The 22,086-nt window shown below is 44.1% G+C and overlaps 3 protein-coding genes and 1 pseudogene across 3 annotated transcripts in view; 1 reads left to right on the top strand and 3 right to left on the bottom strand.

The window, feature by feature from the left end:
• Nucleotides 1-4,706, top strand: part of LOC128469151 (E3 ubiquitin-protein ligase TRIM11-like) — a 66,397-nt gene extending 61,691 nt beyond the window's left edge. The window contains exon 3 of the mRNA XM_053450992.1: nt 2,955-4,706. Within this exon, the coding sequence (XP_053306967.1) occupies nt 2,955-4,540 (1,586 nt within the window). The 3' untranslated portion in view covers nt 4,541-4,706. The remainder of the gene's footprint in view (nt 1-2,954) is intronic.
• A 2,627-nt stretch (nt 4,707-7,333) lies between these two features.
• On the bottom strand, nt 7,334-8,786 carry LOC128469273 (E3 ubiquitin-protein ligase TRIM39-like). The gene is given in 2 exon segments (XM_053451096.1): nt 7,334-7,559; nt 7,561-8,786. Coding segments are annotated over 2 exon segments (1,410 nt in total). The 5' UTR covers nt 8,745-8,786.
• A 2,086-nt stretch (nt 8,787-10,872) lies between these two features.
• LOC128469164 (E3 ubiquitin/ISG15 ligase TRIM25-like) lies at nt 10,873-14,569 on the bottom strand (annotated as a pseudogene).
• A 4,458-nt stretch (nt 14,570-19,027) lies between these two features.
• Nucleotides 19,028-21,395, bottom strand: LOC128469161 (E3 ubiquitin/ISG15 ligase TRIM25-like). Its single transcript, XM_053451000.1, has one exon. The coding sequence runs from the start codon at nt 20,777-20,779 to the stop codon at nt 19,163-19,165; it is 1,617 nt and encodes a 538-aa protein (XP_053306975.1). The 5' UTR covers nt 20,780-21,395; the 3' UTR covers nt 19,028-19,162.
• Nucleotides 21,396-22,086: the final 691 nt, after the last annotated feature.

Raw genomic sequence — 22,086 nt, forward strand, 5'->3', positions numbered from 1 at the left:
ACGGATGGTCGAGTTGTCCATCTCTGTTCCCGGAAAACCCTGATAACTGGCAGGGTGTATAATCTACTTTCTTTGGTAATGAGACAAGGTCTTCTGCACAAGATGGACATAACAAACTTTTGCATGGTAGCCGTCCATCCTTAACCTTTCGTGTTCTCCACGTGGGTATTAACACCACTATGGTGACCCTGAAGAGGGTTCCTACATGCCTCGTCACGTTATTAAGTTCTAGGGTCTGAACTTGCTAAAAGGGTGACGATCGAGAAACGAAGAGCGTGAATTCCCCCACGTTAACTACATTATAAAGGAGCCGCATTTTGGTTGGAGAACTTTGGGCTGAGTTGAGGAACCTCAAAGGAGAGCTTCCTTGAGAATGAATTTCACCCCACCAGTTTCTCCTCCATGATAGGCAAGCCTGGCCATTTTAAAATCAACATCGGTTCCACCTTTTCAGTCCTGACTCTTGAATGTTTTACATTAGTTGCCTTCGGCACTCCCATCTTCCAAAGTACCATCTTCCTAAGGTGTGTGTTTGCCGGGAGATGGGTTGTGTAGATTTCAATAAAACGCCATAATGCCTTTTTTTGGTTATTTTTTTACCCATTCAAACTTATTAGTTAAGCCAAAGACATTTTTTTAATACTATTATAGCTTTTTTTCGTGGACTCATCAAAGTGTTAGCATGGCCGTTGGTTATATTTTTGGTGAATACTGTGACTCCACTTGGCTGCAGAAAGTGTCTAAAATGAGGCTTCCAATTTAGACCGAGGTTGATGTGTTGATCAGAAGGGTTGTTGCATGGCACAGATCTGTAGACGCGGCGCAGTATGGGGTATCCCGACCTAATGGGTCTTATACTGTCACTGATTCAGCTTTACTCTATTACTTTACAAAAAAAATAAAGAGCATTTGTATAGCTTTCTGTTTGGTGTGCATTTATTTGCCGGCTAAACCACTTTTTAATCCTGTTTCATCCGTGAGAAGCTCGGCGGCAGAACCAGCATTATGCAAATCAATTTCCTCTCTCGAATTCCTCTCCTTCTCACAAATGTGGCCCTTAACCAATCAACAGCAATCAGCAACTTAACAATAGAGGAGGGATACGTTTAGTGCGGAGGAAAAAGATCCTGAGAATACCAGAGTTAGGATACAAAATCATGTGAGGTACTAAAGTCTGAGCAGGATATCATCGGGAGAATGGGCAGTTAATTGGCAGATGTGGTTTAACATAGATAAATGTAAACTGATGCACTTGGGCTAGAAAAACAAAAAAAGCTAATTATACTGGATTATATATGGATTTGGGTGTCCTTATTGACGATAGACTATGCAGCTGTGCACAACCTCAGGCAGCTGTTGCTAAGCCAAGTAAGATGCTGGCGTGTATTAAAAGGGGAAAAGGTTTAGGAGATGAGAAGATCATTTTGCCGCTTTATAAATCATTGGTAGGACCACATCTACAAAAATGATTAAAGGAATGGAAAATTTCAGAAATTAATAAAGCTGTCCAAATTGGAATTGTTTTCTCTGAAGAAAAAGACGTCTTCGTTGGGCTGTGACAAACCTTTGCAAGTATATTGAAGGTCAATGCAGTGGTGTTTTTGGAGATCTCTTCCTGACACCACGTGGACATCCCTTAAGACCGGAATGAAAGGAGCTTTCGTCTTCAACATAGAGAAAGTTTTCTTTACTGTTAGGGCGGTTAACAGTAGACTGCTACCTGAAGTTATCACGAGTGAAAGTAGATAAGGTTATATTGATCCAGGGCGAGTCCAACAGCCTTGTTACGGAGATGAGGTTTTTCACCTAGAACAATGACCATGGAGATATTGCTGACGGAAGAAAAAAAAAAACAATGTCATAAAATGGATACAAAGTGGGAATGAGCGTTCAAGGTCTGCGGATGGCTCATCAGGGGTTGTGCCTGCCGAAGGAACCTCAAACCCGTAGAGAGCTTCTCAGATCTACCTCCCACTTGCCAATCGGTGCTACCCATCCATTATTTTGCAGTCAACTACCTGCATTGCTATTTTGTTCTCTGCGGTCAGGGAACTTCCACCAGCAGCCACCGAGTGCTGATCACGGCACCCTTTTAGGAGACTATTTAAACCTGCCTCTTGCCTGGATTGCTTGCTCAGTGATACTTTGCCTGTTGAGCTTGTGGTGTGGCCTGTCCTACAGTAGCCGACTTCTTGCCTGTGTACCTAAGAACTATTTCATCTCCTCAACCTCATTGACTCACTTTCTCCTCCATGAAAGGCATGACAGTTGTCTCTAGCACCCACAAGCTTCATCCCAAATGTCAGAGGAAGCAAGACCAGGGTAGCCAGCCATGTCCATCTTGGTCCTGATGGTGGGACCAGCTCCACAGCTTTGTCCAAACTGTTTTGGTACAAATGATGCATCAGAACCAACTGGCCATAGCCCTCAAGTCTGTGGGCCTGGTAGCCATGAATCCATTTTGAGTAAGCTGTAAGCCCACTAAGTAAGAGCCCTGGTCTCCCCCCATGTGCCTCTCTAAATTGGCATTAGGGGCCACAGCAAACTCGCCCCCAGCGCTGACCCAGGGAACCTTTTCATTTGAGGCTTCAGACTCATTTGCTCCTGTGTGTAAAGGGCTCCAACTCAACGAGTTTTTGACGTAATTTGTCTGTTTGAAGCAGCCAATCAGTGGGTTAGAATTATCAGACCACAGAGGACGATAAGTAAGTACTCATACTGGGGTTGTCAGGGTCATTAAACTGTCCCTTTATATTTAGAGAATACTCTGTTATTACACCAGTTAAGCTGCTGATATCTTTACATAACAAACACCCTATTTTCAGATAAAATTATTATTATAAGGAAACAATCCAGAAAAAAACTGTACTTTGTACTTAGAGTGAAACAACACCCACTCCCTGCTTACTGGGAAATCACAGAAATACAGTTTCGTTTCTTGCTCCTGTGTTCAGTGATGGCGTCCGCTGGTCTGAGAGAGGAGCTGACCTGCTCCGTCTGCCTGAGCGTTTACACCGATCCCGTAACCCTGACATGCGGACACAGCTTCTGCCGGGTCTGTATTGGGAACGCGCTGGACACCCAGGAAGGATCTGGAGTTTATTCGTGTCCTGAGTGCAGAGCAGAGTTTCAGGAACGTCCTCCGATGGTGAAGAACAGGAAGCTCTGTAACATAACAAAGACTTTCCTATCTACTCACCCAGCGCAGGAGGACGTTGGGGTCTCCTGTACTTACTGTGACTCTCCTGTACCTGCTGCTAAAACCTGTCTGCTGTGTGAAGCTTCTCTGTGCGAGAAACACTTACAGAAACACAGCAAGTCCCCGGAACATGTTCTAACGGAACCCACCGCTTCACTGGAGAACAGAAAATGCTCCGTCCACCGGGAGATCCTGAAATATTACTGCACTGAGGACGCTGTCTGTATCTGTGTGTCCTGCAGCTTGGCCGGAGAGCACAGGGGACACCAGGTGGAGACTCTGAATGAAGCCTCTGAGAAGAAGAAGGAGAAACTGAGAAATGTTCTGCAGAAACTGACCTCAAAGCGAGAGGAGACAGAGAAACGAGTCCAGAGTCTGCAGGAGCGACAAAAAGCAGCTGCAGTAACAGAGTGGGTCGGTGCCCTGATTAGAGACATCAGGGAACAGCTGGAAGCTCTAGAGAAAAGAGTCCTGAGTGAGATCTCCCGGCAGGAAGAGCAGGTCTCACTCCGAGTCTCAGATCTAATCCAGCAGCTGGAAATAAAGAAGGAGGGACTGTCCAGGAAGATACAAGACATCGAGGAGCTGTGCAACATGACTGACCCATTAACTGTCTTACAGGAACAGGAATCAGACAGAACTGACTTCTGTGATGAGGATGAGTTACATTCTGAAGAAGAAGAGGACAGAGACATTGATGATAGAAAGCTCCGTGCTGTAGATCTGGATGAGGGTCTGATCTCAGTGATTTTACACACAGGTTTAGCTGGTATTGTGACCGCTGCAAAGAGACGTCTCGATGCTCCTCAGGCTTCAGACATATTACTGGATGTAAACACGGCTGGTAATGGTATAGATGTATCAGGTGACTTGAAAACTGTATCCAGATCAGATATAAACCAGAGTCGCCCGAATACACCAGAGAGATTTCAGGATTGTGCTCAGGTTTTAAGCACCAGGAGCTTCTCCTCAGGGAGACATTACTGGGAAGTGGAGAGCAAAGAATCAGGGGAATGGATTTTAGGAGTGGCCTATCCCAGTATAGACAGGAGAGGACGTCGGTCACGGATTGGATATAATAAGAAGTCCTGGGGTTTGTGGAGGTGGTTGGATGATCAGTATTCAGAGATACATGACAGTAAAGTAATCCAGTTATCTCACCGCCCGTCCTGTCAGAGGTTGGGGATATTCCTGGACTATGAGGCCGGGCGGCTGTCCTTTTATGAGCTGTGTGACCCGGTCAGACACTTACACACCTTCACTACCACCTTCACTGAGCCGCTTCACGCTGCGGTTGAGGTATGGAATACAGGCTGGGTGAAGATCCGGAGCTGGGATTAATGATCTCTGTGTAACTGATCAGCCTGGCAACCAGTGACAGCTCAGAGAAGATAAATCTGATTGGTTAAAACACATAATAACCCCTTGTGCGCCATTGCTATTTCACTCTCCAGCACCTGAGTAACTCTGCTGATGCTCCTATGTCTGAATGCAGTTTCTCATAATAATGAAGTTAATACAGATCGATGATTTAATTCTGTTTTTCTTTAACGCTGTTTTTCACTGATATCACTGATATATTATCCTGAAATTCATTGTAAGGCCGTCGGTGCCTTGGCTGTTGTCGCTGGTCTTCCCCTCTCCTAGGGCAGGAGAGCACTGCTGCTTCCCAGTGCACTGGAGGGTCCTGAGTCCAGTTGTCTCACGTTTAGAATGCATTATACTCTAGCACTCGCAAGCTTCATCCCAAAATGTCAGAGGAAGCAAGACCAGGGTAGCCAGCCATGTCCATCTTGGTCCTGATGGTGGGACATGGAAGCTGCAGGCCTATGGGGTTGAGGCCTGGGTTCCCTTTTGTTGGTATTATTTTACAGCTGTGCTGCCTTGTCCAAATTAGAAATGTTGCAGCAGAACCAACTGGCCGTGGCCCTCAAGTGTGTGGGCCTGGTAGCCATGAATCCATTTGGAGCAAGCTGTGTGTGTATAGGGGCAGTGTATGTATGTGTGTGTATAGGGGCAGTGTATATAGATGTGTATAGGGGCAGTGTATACGGGCAGTGCATATATATATATTTATATATATACTGTGTGTATATGTTAGGTAGTTCTGAGCAGGAGCCCAAAATGCAGGGAAGGGATCCCAAATTACCAGCAGGAAGAGTTCAGCCGAGGTCAGAGACACCAGAGAGGCAGCCGAACGGTTAAACGATCCGAGGTGAAAAGGAAGCGCCATGTACTGACCCCGCAGAACACTGAGCAGCAAGCAACAGAAGAAACGGCCTTTTAAATGCGAGCCGCAACATCTCTGCGGAGCGGTCATGCTGCACCCTGGGGTGGCTTTTCTGTGTCGCTGAATGCCTTGATTTTTTTCGTCAAGGGGTCAATAAAAATCCGTTGGACGACCGTTTCACTTTATTGACTCCGCAGGGTTCTTCAGACGACTTCTGGGAAAAAGAGTCGCTTGTCACTTTGCAGTGAAGTCTCTCCCCTGATTGGCCGGTCACTTTGCAGTGTGTCCAAAAATATCTCTGCTGATATTTTTTTGGTGAATTTCATCAAATAACTTTATTGTGCAAAGAATTAAGTGTAAAATATCAGCACAAACAAGTGCTTCCTATAAACTGCTGGAGGAAACTGCCTGTCCCAAAGGGGCGGGCCATGATAGGAATAGCCACACCCTCTCACCGGCCAAACTGCCCCACAACAGCTCTTTAGGCAAACAGCTTTTGGGTTTTATGCAGAAAAATATGTTAAGGTCAGGAACTATTTAATATATTTTATTTTTAATTTGCTGGTAATATTTAATAATTAATGATTTTATTATTAGACAGAAAGCTTCATATTATGCATTATCTTCCTTTACTACTCCCAATAGCAGCATCGAGGTAAACAACACAGTAAATGAAGAGTTAATTTTCTTTACAGATATAAAACCCCCTAAATTCCACCAATAGTAAAGCAGCAGACGTTATATAAACACACCCCCAGGTCCATCAACCCTCTTTGTTTGCTTTGAGATAAGCGTCACCTTATAATAAATGGCGCATTATTTTTCTGAGGTAACATTTATGCTCCTCTTTGAGGCGTTTCTATCATTTTGATTTTTTATTTATCTGCTGATAATTTTTCCTTTTAGTGTTTTGTACTAATTCACTCTATTGTGCGGCTCATTTACACTATTGTGCGGCTCATTCATTCTTTTGTGCAGCTCATTCACTGTGTTGTGTGGTGTTTTTCCCGCCATTTCTGTAAGTGTTGTTGGTAATTCAGTGCTTCAGGTAGCGAGTAGCAGCGGTTGCCTTTTGTTGCGTTGGTTGCTCGTGGCCTTCCTTCTGTCCGGAGTGCCGGCCATAGTTTCACGTGACATTTAAAGAGAGCTGTAGTTCTGGCGCATGTGCGTTACCTCAGGGCTCCGACATAGCAGCGCACATATTTTTCTGTCAGGTGCCATTTATTATTAACCCTTCAAAATTTGCATGTAAATATTCACGTTTAACTCATTCTGGGTTATTTCATTTATTCCCATTCAGTTTTTTTTTTACAATATTAATTATTCTGATATGAATAGAAGGACACATTTCTATATTTACCCTTTGAATTAATAGATAAGCTTTATCTCCATAGGAAGACATAACGCATGAAAAGGAGGACAAGGATGATGTCATAATTAATGGTCTTCTGACAATATAACGTATAAGGCAATAAGAGGAGATAGTTTCAGTGGGTCAGTTATTATTTTTATTGGGAGATATAAAGTTTTTACCAGGCAAACAGAAAAGGAGCAAATGAGAAATAAAAAAATAAAATACATGTTTAAGAAATATGGCTGAGAGGATTGTGAGCTTCAAATTCAATAAATGTTTTAACATAATGAATTGCAGGATAATTATATATCAGAGATACTGAATGTAAGAGAAAAACGCACATTTAAGTTACGTTTCCATCTCATCAAATACAGCGTATACTTCCTGCTCCTCTATATGAAAATTATTAGAATGACAGAAACAGCATAGAAAAAAAAAAGAACTAATTCATCGATCTGTAGTTACCTCATTATTATGAGAAACTGCATTCAGACGCAGACATTTGTGCATCAGCAGAGTTACTCGAGTGCTGGGGAGTGAATGCAGATCATTAATTCCAGCTCCGGATCCTCACCCAGGCTTTATTACACAATATATGAGGCAAGACTTCATACCATACCCCGAACGCAGCGTGAAGCGGCTCAGTGAAGGTGGCAGTGAAGGTGTGTAAGTGTCTGACCGGGTCACACAGCTCATAAAAGGACAGCCGCCCGGCCTCATAGTCCAGGAATATCCCCAACCTCTGACAGGACGGGCGGTGAGATAACAGGATTACTATCATGTATCACTGAATATTTATCATCTGACCACTTCCACAAACCCCAGGACTTCTTATTATATCCAAATTGTGACTGACGTCCACTCCTATCTATACTGCGATAGGCCATCCCCACAACCCATGCCCCTGATTTACTGACCTCCACTTCCCAGTAATGTCTCCCTGAGGAGAAACTCCTGGTGCTTAAAACCTGAGTGAACTGAAATCTTTCTGGTGTTTCTGGGTAAATATGGTTTACTTCTGATCTGGATACGGTTTTCAAGTCACCTGATACATCTACAAGATTACCAGCCGTGTTTACATCCAGTAATATGTCTGAAGCCTGAGGAGCATCGAGACGTCTCTTTGCACCGGTCACAATACCAGCTAAACCTGTGTGTAAAATCACTGAGATCAGACCCTCATCCAGATCTACAGCACGGAGCTTTCTATCATCAATGTCTCTGTCCTCGTCATTCTCCTCACTCTCAATATCTCCTTCATGTTTCCGTTCCTGTAAGACAGTTATTGGGTCAGTCATGTTGCACAGCTCCTCCATGTCTTGTATCTTCCTGGACAGTCCCTCCTTCTTTATTTCCAGCTGCTGGATTAGATCTGAGACTCGGAGTAAGGCCTGCTCTTCCTGCCGGGAGATCTCATTCAGGACTCTCTTCTCTAGAGCTTCCAGCTGTTCCCTGATGTCTCTAATCAGGGCCGCGACTCGCTCCGTTTCTCCAGCTGCTTTTTCTCTCACTTCTCTCCTGCGCTCCTGCAGACTCTGGACTCGTTTCTCTGTCTCCTCTCGCTTTGAGGTCAGTTTCTCCAGAACATTTCTCAGTTTCTCCTTCTTCTTCTCAGAGGCTTCATTCAGAGTCTCCACCTGGTGTCCCCTGTGCTCTCCGGCCAAGTTGCAGGACACACAGATACAGACAGCGTCCTCAGTGCAGTAATATTTCAGGATCTCCCGGTGGACGGAGCATTTTCTGCTCTCCAGTGAAGCGGTGGGTTCGGTTAGGACATGTTCCGGGGACTTGCTGTGTTTCTGTAAGTGTTTCTCGCACAGAGAAGCTTCACACAGCAGACAGGTTTTAGCAGCAGGTACAGGAGAGTCACAGTAAGTACAGGAGACCCCAACGTCCTCCTCCGCTGGGTGAGTAGATAGGAAAGTCTCTATTATGTTACAGAGCTTCCTGGTCTTCACCATCACAGGACGTTCCTGAAACTCTGCTCTGCACTCAGGACACGAATAAACTGTAGAGAACGTGTTATATCTCATTCCACTTCCAGGGTGCGAAATTTTTTTTTTTACATACCTTCCCTTAACCCTATCAGTTCCTGTTGCCTTTTGAGGCATATTCATTTTGGGAATTAAATAAAGTATAATGTTTCAGTGTATGAACAGTTGAACACCATTCCTTAGATCTTTGTTACTTTACTGAGAAGGTGGCGGATTAGTGGAACAGTCTTCCAGTTGTAGATTTTAGCACAGTGATGGAATGTTAACATGCAGGGAAGAGGAGCAGCTCAACGACGGGCCTAGCAGGCCTAGCACCATCACACATACCTCCCCAGCTTCCTGGTTTTCAGGGTAGGGTGATTATGGGGCGGTGGGGCCCAATGAGGTGTAGAATAAGTTAAGCCAAAATCACAGAAGCCATCATTTTGCAAATCATTATTAATGCTAAGCAAGCGTGTCATCATATTGCCAAAAAATACCCCAAAAACTTCTCTGGAAATGTGGCAATTTTTTTAAACCAAAGATAAAAGGGAAAGCCTTACCTCGTAGAGCGGGCAGAAACGCGGGAAGATAGGGAAGACTCGCATGCACCATTTGGGCAATAATCCATCCATCAACACCATCACCTCCAAGCCACCAGGCAGAGGAGCCATCAGCCACTTTGTTTGCTATAAAGGCTCTTCTTATAAAGTCTTACAGACGACTTTAACCCCTTAATGACAAAGACCGTACATGTACGGGCTCAAAATGCAGCGTTTTCAATGGGTTTAGGGACCGCCCATTGTCCTTAAAGGGTTAACTGTAACCTTTTATTGTATTTATTCCATCCCCACAACCCCATATACCCTTTTTTCAGGTCAACAAAGGCTTTCTTCTAAAACCCATTCTCATTGATATATCTGATACTAAGTTTAGCCCAGCTTAGAGAACAGAAAATGACCTTCCTTCTTCTGAGGCTTCATGAACTAGAGCAGCAATAAAGTCTAACCCTGACCCAAAGGCGACACCGAAAATAAGATCTCTTGAAGCCAGGGCCCCCGTCACAAATCTTGGGGGCAAAAACAGAGCCCCATGCCCCTCCTATCGGCCCACCCCATGTCCATCCCACCGCCACACCCATTGCCCTGCCCATACCGAGCTTAGGTTAGTGGCGCCTGGGTGCCGTGTTAACTCTCCGTAGGAAGACACGACGCATGAAAAGGAGGACAAGACGACAAGGATATGTAAGGGAAGAAGATAAATATATAGCGTGAAAAGTATAAACACCGGGAAATGAGTGTAGTTATGGCTGCACTCACAAACGGATGGAATGCTTCAGGCCCTTCAAATAGCGTTGAAAGAGAATTCTTTAATATATCTTCATCCAAAATCTAAAAAATAAAACTGAACATGGTGCAGTATCCTCAATAAAACGATAGTCGTTACTATACTGAGTGCATATAAAAGCGATGGATAAAAAGTCCGCCGGGGGGGGATCCCGTGTGGTCTTTCCTTAAAAGCAGTGGGTAAAAAGCCCGCCGTGGGGGTTCCGTATAATCTTTCTGACGCGCGTCGCCGTATAGGCTTCCTCAAGAGAAGATTTTTTTGTCCGGTATTCATCCATGTTCAATGTCGCTGTTCTTTTACATCCCTCGTGTATGTGTCCCGTCGCGCACTCTGACGTCTTCAATGTAGTCGCGTTCGGACGTATTCGGATTTCTCCGGCTTTCTCCGTATGTTTATTCCTTGTTAGTAAAGTGAACTCTAAACGACTATCGTTTTATTGAGGATACTGCACCATGTTCAGTTTTATCTTTTAGATTTTGGATGAAGATATATTAAAGAATTCTCTTTCCAAGCTATTTGAAGGGCCTGAAGCATTCCATCCGTTTGTGAGTGCAGCCATAACTTCACTCATTTTCTAGTGTTTATACTTTTCACGCTATATATTTATTTTCTTCCCTTACATGTACCTCATTTTTTCTTTTCCCTTTTATACACTATGCTTATTTACACGAGAATTAAGCATATTGTATTTATTCTACAAGACGACAAGGATGATGTCATAACTAACGGTCTTCTGACGATATAACGTATAAGGCAATAAGAGGAGATCGTTTCGTTGGTTCTTTTATTATTTTTTTTGGGTGATATAAACTCGGTGAGCTTCACCGGCAAACAGAAAAGGAACAAATGAGAAATAAAATATACGTTGAAGAAATATGGCTGATATGGCAACCGTATGTGAGAGGATTATGAGCTTCAAATTCAATAAAAGTTTTAACATAAAGAACTTATAATTATATAGAATTAGTTAAACAATCTGTATTTACTTAATTATCCTGAGAAATTGCATTCAGACGCAGACATAAGAACATTAACCGCTTAAAAGCTTCATGGCGTTCCATCAGAACCCCCCCACCCCCCGCATATCACAAATAATAAAAAAAAACAGAATAAAAACAACCAAAAACGGCCACTACATTTTCTAAACAAATCCATTTAGCCGGGTCCGGGTCGGATTGGGTCGCCACACAAGTAAAAAAAAAAACTTTTTAAAAAATAACGGCACTGACCTGAAAGTCAAGGGTGTTTTCAGGTCAAATGCTGTGAGTTTAGAACCAATCAAAAGTGGGCTCATGATGATCAGATCTCTCCTGGCCAATAGGAGCGATCGGATCATTATGGCGGCCCCTGGGTGACCCTGCCCTAGAAAGAGAGAGGGGTCATCTAGGGTAATAATAAAAAACCCACAAATTATTAATAAAAATACATAATTATGACCTCTTCACTTGTCGGTGACATTTAAGTCGCTGATTATTGATCGGTCTCCCTGATCGATGTCTAAACTCGTCGCTTTCAAGTAATCTGATAAAAAAATATTTACAAAAAGTTTAGAAATTGAACTGCGCACGTTCCAGTTTTGACCCCACAATATCTGAGAAACATGACTTATCTCCGCATGCGCGGTATCGCTGTACTCGGGGGGGGGGGGTCACTGAACACAAATCAAGACCGATTTTGTTTTTTCACATCCACTCAGAAAAATAATCCATGAAACCGCAACGCGGATGTGAAAAAGGTTTTTTTTGTTAGAGTAATTGTGGAAGGCGCCGGGGTGGAATAAGCTGCGTGGGACGTCCAATATAACCCTAACTAGATTCCCTGAGCAGTCTAGTTTGGGGAAATATATAGTTTTAGGGGTTAAAATGAAATATGGGACGTCTACGTGTCTCAGATGAGACTGTTTAAACACTGTAATGCGCATGTTCCCAACCCGCAGTGCCGCAGAGACATGCCCTACCCGTGTATACGGGGGATTCCTGTACGCAGGGGGGGGGGTTCTGAATACAAATCACAAGTTATTTCAGTCATTTCACGAACCCAGGAAAAAAATACTGAAATAAAAATTCATTAAAAATGAAAAAAATGCAATTTTACTGCAATGTTTAGGGCAGACTGGCACTGAAATGGTTAAATAAAAAGTGTTAAAATGCCCCAAGGTAAAATACTTTGGGATGTCAGCTTTCAAAAAATATATACTTTTATGTAGCAGTTTTTCTTTTTCTGGCCGCTATTGGGGCGCAACTCCCAGCATGTGCGTCATTCGTAATTAACCCTGTAAGTGCCCCAATAAATGAAAACAACAGGCATATGAGGGGTCTCCAAAAACAGGACGTATACCTAAATACACTTTTGGAGTTTTTTTTTCCATTTGCACCGGTTACGTATAGTTTTTATAGGTGAAACTGTGAAAATATTTCCTTTTTCTCCTTATTTCCCCCGCATTTTTTGAAATTTTTCATACGAAATGATGTTTTTTTATATATAATTATTAATTGAAAAGAAATCCCTACTTGTGCTGAAATAAACAATATATAATGTGTGTGGGGGGGGCACTAAATGAGTTGGTGGGCAATCAGAGCTGAAGTCAAATCAAAAACACAAAAACGGCTCTGGTTCTTTAGTGCAAGCATGGCAAAAAAAACAACAGTTCCTGAAAGGGTTAATAGATTTACCAGGTAAACAAGGGTTTATGATCCTGTAGTATGTTGTAACCAATCAGATTTCCCTTCTCTGAGCTGTCACTGGTTGCCAGGCAGATCGGTTACACAGCGATCATTAATCCCAGCTCCGGATCGTCACCCAGGATTTCTTCACTACCCAGATCGCAGCGTGAAGCGGCTCAGTGAAGGTGGCAGTGAAGGTGTGTAAGTGTCTGACCGGGTCACACAGCTCATAAAAGGACAGCCGCCCGGCCTCATAGTCCAGGAATATCCCCAACCTCTGACAGGACGGGCGGTGAGGTAACTGGATTACTTTACTGTCATGTATCACTAAATACTGATTACCTGACCACTTCCGCAAACCCCAGGACTTCTTATTAAATCCAATCACTGACTGATCTCCACTCCTGTCTATACTGGGATAGGCCATCCCGACAACCCATACCCCTGATTCACTGACCTCCACTTCCCAGTAATGTCTCCCTGAGGAGAAGCTCCTGGTGCTTAAAACCTGAGCATAATCCTGAAATCTCTCTGGTGTTTCTGGGTAAATCTGGTTTATTTCTGATCTGGACGCAGTTTTCAAGTCACCTGATACATCTACACCATTACCAGCCGTGTTTACATCCAGTAATATGTCTGAAGCCTGAGGAGCATCGAGACGTCTCTTTGCAGCGGTCACAATACCAGCTAAACCTGTCTGTAAAATCACTGAGATCAGACCCTCATCCAGATCTACAGCACGGAGCTTTCTATCATCAATGTCTCTGTCCTCAGCACATTCTGATTCCTGCTCCTGTAAGACAGTTAATGGATCAGATATGTTGCACAGCTTCTCAATGTCTTGTATCTTCCTGGACAGTCCCTCCTTTATTTCCAGCTGCTGGATTAGATCTAAGACTCGGAGTAAGGCGTGCTGGGAGATCTCACTCAGGACTCTATTCTCTAGAGCTTCTACCTGATCCCTGATGTCTCTAATCAGGGCAGCGACTCACTCCGTTTCTCCAGCTTTTTCTCGCACTTCTCTCCTGCGCTCCTGCAGACTCTGGACTCGTTTCTCTGTCTCCTCTCGCTTTGAGGTCAGTTTCGCCAGAACATTTCTCAGTTCCTCCTTCTTCTTCTCAGAGGCTTCATTCAGAGTCTCCACCTGGTGTCCCCTGTGCTCTCCGGCCAAGCTGCAGGACACACAGATACAGACAGCGTCCTCAGTGCAGTAATATTTCAGGATCTCCCGGTGGACGGAGCATTTTCTTTTATCAGTAGAGGTGGTGGGTTCCATTAAGACGTGTTCTGCTGACTTGCTGTGGACCCTCAGGTGCTCCTCACACAAAGAAGCTTCACAGCGTAGACAGGTTTTAGAAGCAGGAACAGGAGAGGTAATACAATAAGTGCATGGAATCCCAGTCTTTTTCTGCACAGGCTCTGTATCGATGAGATTCTGTGCTATGTTCCTCAGTCTCAGGGATCTTTTAAGCTCAGGTCGAGTCCCGAAACGTTCTCTGCATTCAGGTCACGTGTATCTCCCCTGTTCCTGGGTGTCCAGCGCGTTCCCAATACAGACCCGGCAGAAGCTGTGTCCGCATGTCAGGATTACGGGATCGATGTAAATGCTCAGGCAGATGGAGCAGGTGAGCTCCTCTCTCAGACCAGCGGACGCCATCACTGAACACAGGAGCAAGAAACGAAACTGTATTTCTGTGATTTCCCGGAAAGCAGGGGGTGTGTTATATCGTATTACGCATACTGGGTGCGGAGAGTTTAACTCACATACTTTCTGTTAACCCTGTACGTTTCTAGTTGCCGCCTGTATTGTTTTGTTTAGGGGCATATTTATTTTTCCCAGTGCATTATTTGAATAATGTATAACAATTCGTGCCATTGATTGGGAGCACTTACATAGTTGCCAACTGTCCCGATTTTCCTGAGACAGTCCTAGGTCATGCCCTGTTACATGTTCTTGGATATCGTTAGTAGCGGGTGTTGTCCAGGTGCTGTTTGGGAGATCATGCATTTCCGTCTAATTGTCCCAAAAATAAGGGAGTCTGTTTCTTCAGACCTGTGTTGTAGCAGTCTGGTTCCAAAGAGGTCCAAAGAAACAGACCTCGCGCTCCCACCACAGATGGAGAGGAAGAAACCAGAGGGAGAAAGAAAAGAGATGGAGAGAATGTGTGGCAGAGGGAGAAAGATACGAGATGGGGAGAAAGTGAAACTCTTCTGGTTGGCGCTCCACTGTCTCCACTCACCTCTACAGTCTGTCCTAAATGCTGCTACTAGGCTTATCTTCCTTGCACGTCGCTCCTCTTCTGCTTCCCCACTCTGTGATCCTCCATTGGCTCCCTATTACCTTTAGAATTACATTTAAAATCCTGGTACTGACATATAAAGCCCCCCAATAACACTACCCCCTCCATAACACTGCCCACCATAACACTGCCCCCCATACATTTCTGCCCTCATAAGTAAATACTCTCCTACTCGATCTTTACGTTCTTTCCATGGACTGAGGCTCTCTTCCTTCTCACCTCTTCCTTTTCCCGTCACTCGTTGCCCCCAAATCTCTGGAACCGACTTCCACCGAACCTTCAGCATTCACCCTCCCGACATTCAAGAAACCTCTCAAAACTCACTTCTTCAGAGAAGCCGCCCCATAACCTCCCCGTCACTGATACCCCCCCACACTACCTCTCACCCGTCACTGATACTCCCCCACACTACCTCTCACCCGTCACTGATACCCCCCCACACTACCTCTCACCCGTCACTGATACTCCCCCCACACTACCTCTCACCCCGTCACTGATACTCCCCCCCCACACTACCTCTCACACCCCCACACTACCTCTCACCCATCACGGATGCTCCCCCCCCACACTACTTCTCACCCCGTCACTGATACCCCCCCACACTACCTCTCACCCGTCACTGATACCCCCCACACTACCTCTCACCGTTTCTTTGTGCCTTATTTTTGTCACCCCATTCCCTCTAGATTGTAAGCTTGCGAGCCGAGTCTCTCCACCTAATGTATCGGTTTGTCTGTCAATTCTCGTCTTCTCAGACCCCTTGAATATATGGATTGTATTAAGCGCTGCGAAACTTGTTGGTGCTATATAAATAAAAGATAATAATAGAGGGAAAAAGAAAAGAGATGGGGAGAAGGGGGCAGAGGGAGAAAGGTAAGAGATTAGGGAGAAAGGGGAGATATAAGAGAAAATGGGGAGGAGAGACAGTGAGAAAGGAGAGAAACTGTGAGAAATTGAGCATATAAAGAAAAATAAGATAAACGGGGAGATAATGAAATGGGAGCATAAGAGAAATAAAGATAAAAAAGAAAGGTAAAGAGAAAGAAGAGATATAAAGAAAAAGGTGATGGATAACGAGAAAGGGAGGAGTGTGATTGTATTTTGAAAGTATATGTGTGTTAGTGGATATAAGCGTGTGACTGCAAGGGTAAATGTACATGTATGTGTGTGTGTATAGAGGCAGTGTGTGTGTATAGAGGCAGTGTATGTGTATAGGGGCAGTGTATGTGTGTATAGGGGAAATGTATCAGTATATGTGTTGAAAACTTGCCGGTGACCAATAGAGTTGCTCGTACGGACATTTAAGATGCTGGCGCCCAAGCTGCTGAGTACAGTTACTGCGTTAACCCCATATTAACCCCTCTTTTTAAAGAAAAGAAAAAAAAGAAACGGCAAAAAACAATGAAAAAAAACGAACATGCAGAACGTACATGAATATTCGTGGAACACAAAGATTTGTTCCCCCACAAAGACGAACACGAAGAGTTGGCCGGTGCCCAAGTCTAGTTTTCACACGCATTGTTCTTCAGCTCCTGGTTTATGTCTCTGTCAAACAAACCCCAATATGTGTTCAGCAACATCTCCCGAGTACAGCGATAACCCCCATGCATGGATTTCTGGTTGTTTGGGGGGTAAAAGGCCACATTAGGGAAGTGCACATATTTTGGGGAATTTTGACACCTGGTCAGTCTGCACCTATGTCCTATTTGGGATGTCTTTGGACTCGGCCAGTTAGACTTACAGCATGAAACCACACAATTGTGAAAGCTAGACACCGCATGGGCATTTCAAATACCGTTATTTAACTCTTTCCATGCAAGGAATTTTTGTGAAGATACAACACTAAGTTTAGGAATAGCTTATAAAAATAAACTTTTTTTACACATATATATATATATATATATATATATATATATATATATATATATAAGAAAAAGAGGACGACAAGGATCATGTCATAACTAACGGTCTTCTGACATTATAACGTATAAGGCAATAAGAGGAGATCGTTTCATTGGTTCATTTATTATTTTTTTGGGTGATACTTCACCGGCTTCACCGGCAAACGGAAAAGGAACAAATGAGAAATAAAATATACGGTGAAGAAATATGGCTGATATGGCAACCGTATGTGAGAGGATTATGAGCTTCAAATTCAATAAATGTTTTAACATAATGAACTTATAATTATATATAATTAGTTAAACAATCTGTATTTACTTAATTATCCTGAGAAATTGCATTCAGACGCAGACATAAGAACATTAACCGCTTAAAAGCTTCATGGCGTTCCATCAGAACCCCCCCACCCCCCGCATATCACAAATAATAAAAAAACCAGAATAAAAACAACCAAAAACGGCCACTACATTTTCTAAACAAATCCATTTAGCCGGGTCCAGGTCGGACCGGCCCTTTGTGAAGACCTTTGGACCGCCTGGAGGGGCGATTGCCCTCTGTCCTCGGGCCAATCTGAAAGCTTTTGTGAAAAAAACACAATGGCTAACTTTGGCGGCCCAACGGCTGCATAACAAGAATCAAAAAACCGAGGTTCCCCGCAAAGATATCGTAATTCTTCCATATGAGGGATTCCCAAATTCAACACTCAAATTACTGGATTTTGATCAACTCAGCTACATTTGTCGTAGCAAAATCATACAAAAATGTGACGCTGTTTTCCCTTTTTCATCTTTTTTTAATGTATTATTCATATATTTTTTTAAAAAAATGATGTATAATTTGTGCGGGTTTAGTAAAAATGAAAAAGGATGATCAGCTAAACAAGCATATCGTCAAAACGCAAGAAAAGCCCCAGGATTTTGGGTACAAAGTACCGTCAGTAAATAAGGGGTTAACCCCTTCACGACCGCAGGCGTACCTGGTACCCGGGTAATCCGGCGATCGCGGTTTCCACGGCCACAGGCAGCTTCAGGGAAGGGGGTTGATCGCTGATTGGGTCGCCACACAAGTAAAAAAAAAACTTTTTAAAAAATAACGGCACTGAAAAAGGTTGTTTTCAGGTCAAATGCTGTGAGTTTAGAACCAATCAAAAGTGGGCTCATGATGATCAGATCACTCCTGGCCAACAGGAGCGATCGGATCATTATGGCGGCCCCTGGGTGACCCTGCCTTAGAAAGAGAGAGGGGTCATCTAGGGTAATAATAAAAAACCCACAAATTATTAATAAAAAATACATAATTATTACCTCATCACTTGTCGCTGACATTTAACTCACTGATTATTGATTGGTCTCCCTGAGCTGTCTAGTTTGGGGAAATATATCGTTTTAGGGGTTAAAATGAAATATGGGACGTCTACGTGTCTCAGATGAGACTGTTTAAACACTTTAATGCGCATGTTCCCAACCCGCAGTGCCGCAGAGACATGCCCTACCCGTGTATACGGGGGATTCCTGTACGCAGGGGGGGGGTTTCGGAATACAAATCACAAGTTATTTCAGTCATGTCACGTACCCAGGAAAAAAATACTGAAATAAAAATTCATTAAAAATGAAAAAAATGCAATTTTACTGCAATGTTTAGGGCAGACTGGCACTGAAATGGTTAAATAAAAAATCTTTCAAAAAATATATACTTTTGTTTAGCAGTTTTTCTTTTTCTGGCCGCTATTGGGGCGCAACTCCCAGCATGTGCGTCATTCGTAATTAACCCTGTAAGTGCCAAAATAAATGAAAACAACAGGCATATGAGGGGTCTTTTCCCATTTGCACCGGTTACGTATAGTTTTTATAGGTGAAACTGTGAAAATATTTTCTTTTTTTCCTTATTTCCCCCACATTTTTTAAAATTTTCATACGAAATGATGTTTTTTTTAATATATAATTATTAATTGAAAAGAAATCCCTACTTGTGCTGAAATAAACAATATATAATGTGTGGGGGGGGCACTAAATGAGTTGGTGGGAAACGGCTCTGGTTCTTTAGTGCAAGCATGGCAAAAAAAAACAGTTCCTGAAAGGGTTAATAGATTTACCAGGTAAACAAGAGTTTATGATCCTGTAGTATGTTGCAACCAATCAGATTTCTCTTCTCTGAGCTGTCACTGGTTGCTGGGTGAATCTGTTAACAGAGATCATTAATCCCAGCTCCGGATCGTCACCCAGGATTTCTTCCCTACCCAGATCGCAGCGTGAAGCGGCTCAGTGAAGGTGGTAGTGAAGGTGTGTAAGTGTCTGACCGGATCACACAGCTCATAAAAGGACAGCCGCCCGGCCTCATAGTCCAGGAATATCCCCAACCTCCAACAGGACGGGCGGTGAGATAACCGGATTACTTTACTGTCATGTATCACTAAATACTGATCACCTGACCGCTTCCGCAAACACCAGGACTTCTTATTATATCCAATCAGTGACTGACGTCCTCTCCTGTCTATACTGGGAAAGGCCATCCCAACACCCCATACCCCTGATTTACTGCCCTCCACTTCCCAGTAATGTCTACCTGAGGAGAAACTCCTGGTGCTTAAAACCTGATTATAATTCTGAAATCTCTCTGGTGTTTCTGGGTGACTCTGGTTTATTTCTGACCAGGATACAGTTTTGAAGTCACCTGATACATCTACAAGATTACCAGCCGTGTTTACATCCAGTAATATGTCTGAAGCCTGAGGAGCATCGAGACGTCTCTTTGCAGCGGTCACAATACCAGCTAAACCTGCGTGTAAAGTCACTGAGATCAGACCCTCATCCAGATCTACAGCACAGAGCTTTCTATCATCAATGTCTCTGTCCTCGGTATCCTCTTCATCCTCATCACTCTCAATATCTTCCTCCTCAGGATCACAAAAGTCAGTTCTGTCCGATTCCTGTTCCTGTAAGACAATTATTGGGTCAGTCATGTTGCACAGCTCCTCGATGTCTTGTATCTTCCTGGACAGTCCCTCCTTCTTTATTTCCAGCTGCTGGATTAGATCTGAGACTCGGAGTGAGACCTGCTCTTCCTGCCGGGAGATCTCACTCAGGACTCTCTTCTCTAGAGCTTCCAGCTGTTCCCTGATGTCTCTAATCAGGGCAGCGACTCGCTCCGTTTCTCCAGCTGCTTTTTCTCGCACTTCTCTCCTGCGCTCCTGCAGACTCTTGACTCGTTTCTCTGTCTCCTCTCGCGTTGAGGTCAGTTTCTGGAGAAGTTTTCTCAGTTTCTCCTTCTTCTTCTCTGAGGCTTCATTCAGAGTCTCCACCTGGTGTCCCCTGTGCTCTCCGGCCAAGTTGCAGGACACACAGATACAGACAGCGTCCTCAGTGCAGTAATATTTCAGGATCTCCCGGTGGACGGAGCATTTTCTGTTCTCCAGTGAAGCGGTGGGTTCCGTTAGGACATGTTCCGGGGACTTGCTGTGTTTCTGTAAGTGTTTCTCGCACAGAGAAGCTTCACACAGCAGACAGGTTTTAGCAGCAGGTACAGGAGAGTCACAGTAAGTACAGGAGACCCCAACGTCCTCCTCCGCTGGGTGAGTAGATAGGAAAGTCTCTATTATGTTACAGAGCTTCCTGTTCTTCTCCATCACAGGACGTTCCTGAAACTCTGCTCTGCACTCAGGACACGAATAAACTCCAGAACCTTCCTGGGTGTCCAGCGCGTCCCCAATACAGACCCGGCAGAAGCTGTGACCGCATGTCAGGGTTACGGGATCGGTGTAAACGCTCAGGCAGATGGAGCAGGTGAGCTCCTCTCTCAGACCAGCGGACGCCATCACTGAACACAGGAGCAAGAAACGAAACTGTATTTCTGTGATTTCCCGGAAAGCAGGGGGTGTGTTATATCGTATTACACATACTGGGTGCGGAGAGTTTAACTCACATACTTTCTGTTAACCCTGTACGCTTCAGTCTGTATTGTTTTGTTTAGGGGCATATTTATTTTTCCCAGTGCATTATTTGAATAATGTATAACAATTGAGCCGGAGCCCAGTTGCAGGAGGTGGCGCACACCCTTGCAAAATAACACTGCTCAGAGTGACAGCGTAGAGAAATCACTAGAGCAGTGAACGTGTGCACGGGGGCAAAACAGGTACGTGGTACAGAGAGGGGATATCCAGAAGCAGAGTCAAACTTAAGCAGAGGTCAGGGCCGGCAGACAGGGTTCACAAACGGGGTATCAAAGCAGAGGTCAAAGTCCGGGGAATCAGGCATATAATCACAGCGCATCCAGAAGCAAAAACACGCAACCAGATCCTGGACTGGAGGTGCAGCTGATCATATGAAGCCAACACGCAACCAGATCCTGGGCTGGAGGTGCGGCTGATCATATAAAGCCAACACGCAACCAGATCCTGGGCTGGAGTTGTGGCTGATCATATAAAGCCAACACGCAACCAGATCCTGGGCTGGAGGTGCGGCTGATCATATAAAGCCAAAACGCAACCAGATCCTGGGCTGGAGGTGCAGCTGATCATATAAAGCCAACACGCAACCAGATCCTGGGCTGGAGGTGCAGCTGATCATATAAAGCCAACACGCAACCAGATCCTGGGCTGGAGGTGCGGCTGATCATATAAAGCCTGATGACGAGGCCAGGTGAGAGAGGTGCAGTCCATAACAGAACTAGGTGGTAACACCTCAGTGAGTTTAAGTCCAACCAGGTCTCTTAAAGGGGCAGTCACGCCTTGCAGTCTGTGGGACTCTGGGGGATGCCTGACACTCACAGATGTTTAATGCACATGTCAGCTTCCAACAAAGACAAATCAACACCGTAGAACTAAGTAAAGAAGATGAATATGAAAGACAAATCATCAGGCATGCAGTCAATGACATCACACGACATAATTAGACAGAAATACACCTACATACCCCTTTTGCCTGCTTGTGAGCTAAGAGGGGGTTTGTATCTTGAAAATTCTGAATCAGATGGCTGATGATTCTCAGAGATAACTTTTATTTCTTACAACGACGAGACCATTCAAAACTTTGTGGAAGTGACTTGTAACAATGCATTATGGGAATGCAATTAATGAGCACAACTACTATGGAGATATCTGTAACAGAAACGAGTATTTCTTTC

This window comes from Spea bombifrons, chromosome 11, assembly GCF_027358695.1.
Source record: "Spea bombifrons isolate aSpeBom1 chromosome 11, aSpeBom1.2.pri, whole genome shotgun sequence".
In the NCBI taxonomy this organism is placed as follows: Eukaryota; Metazoa; Chordata; class Amphibia; order Anura; family Pelobatidae; genus Spea; species Spea bombifrons.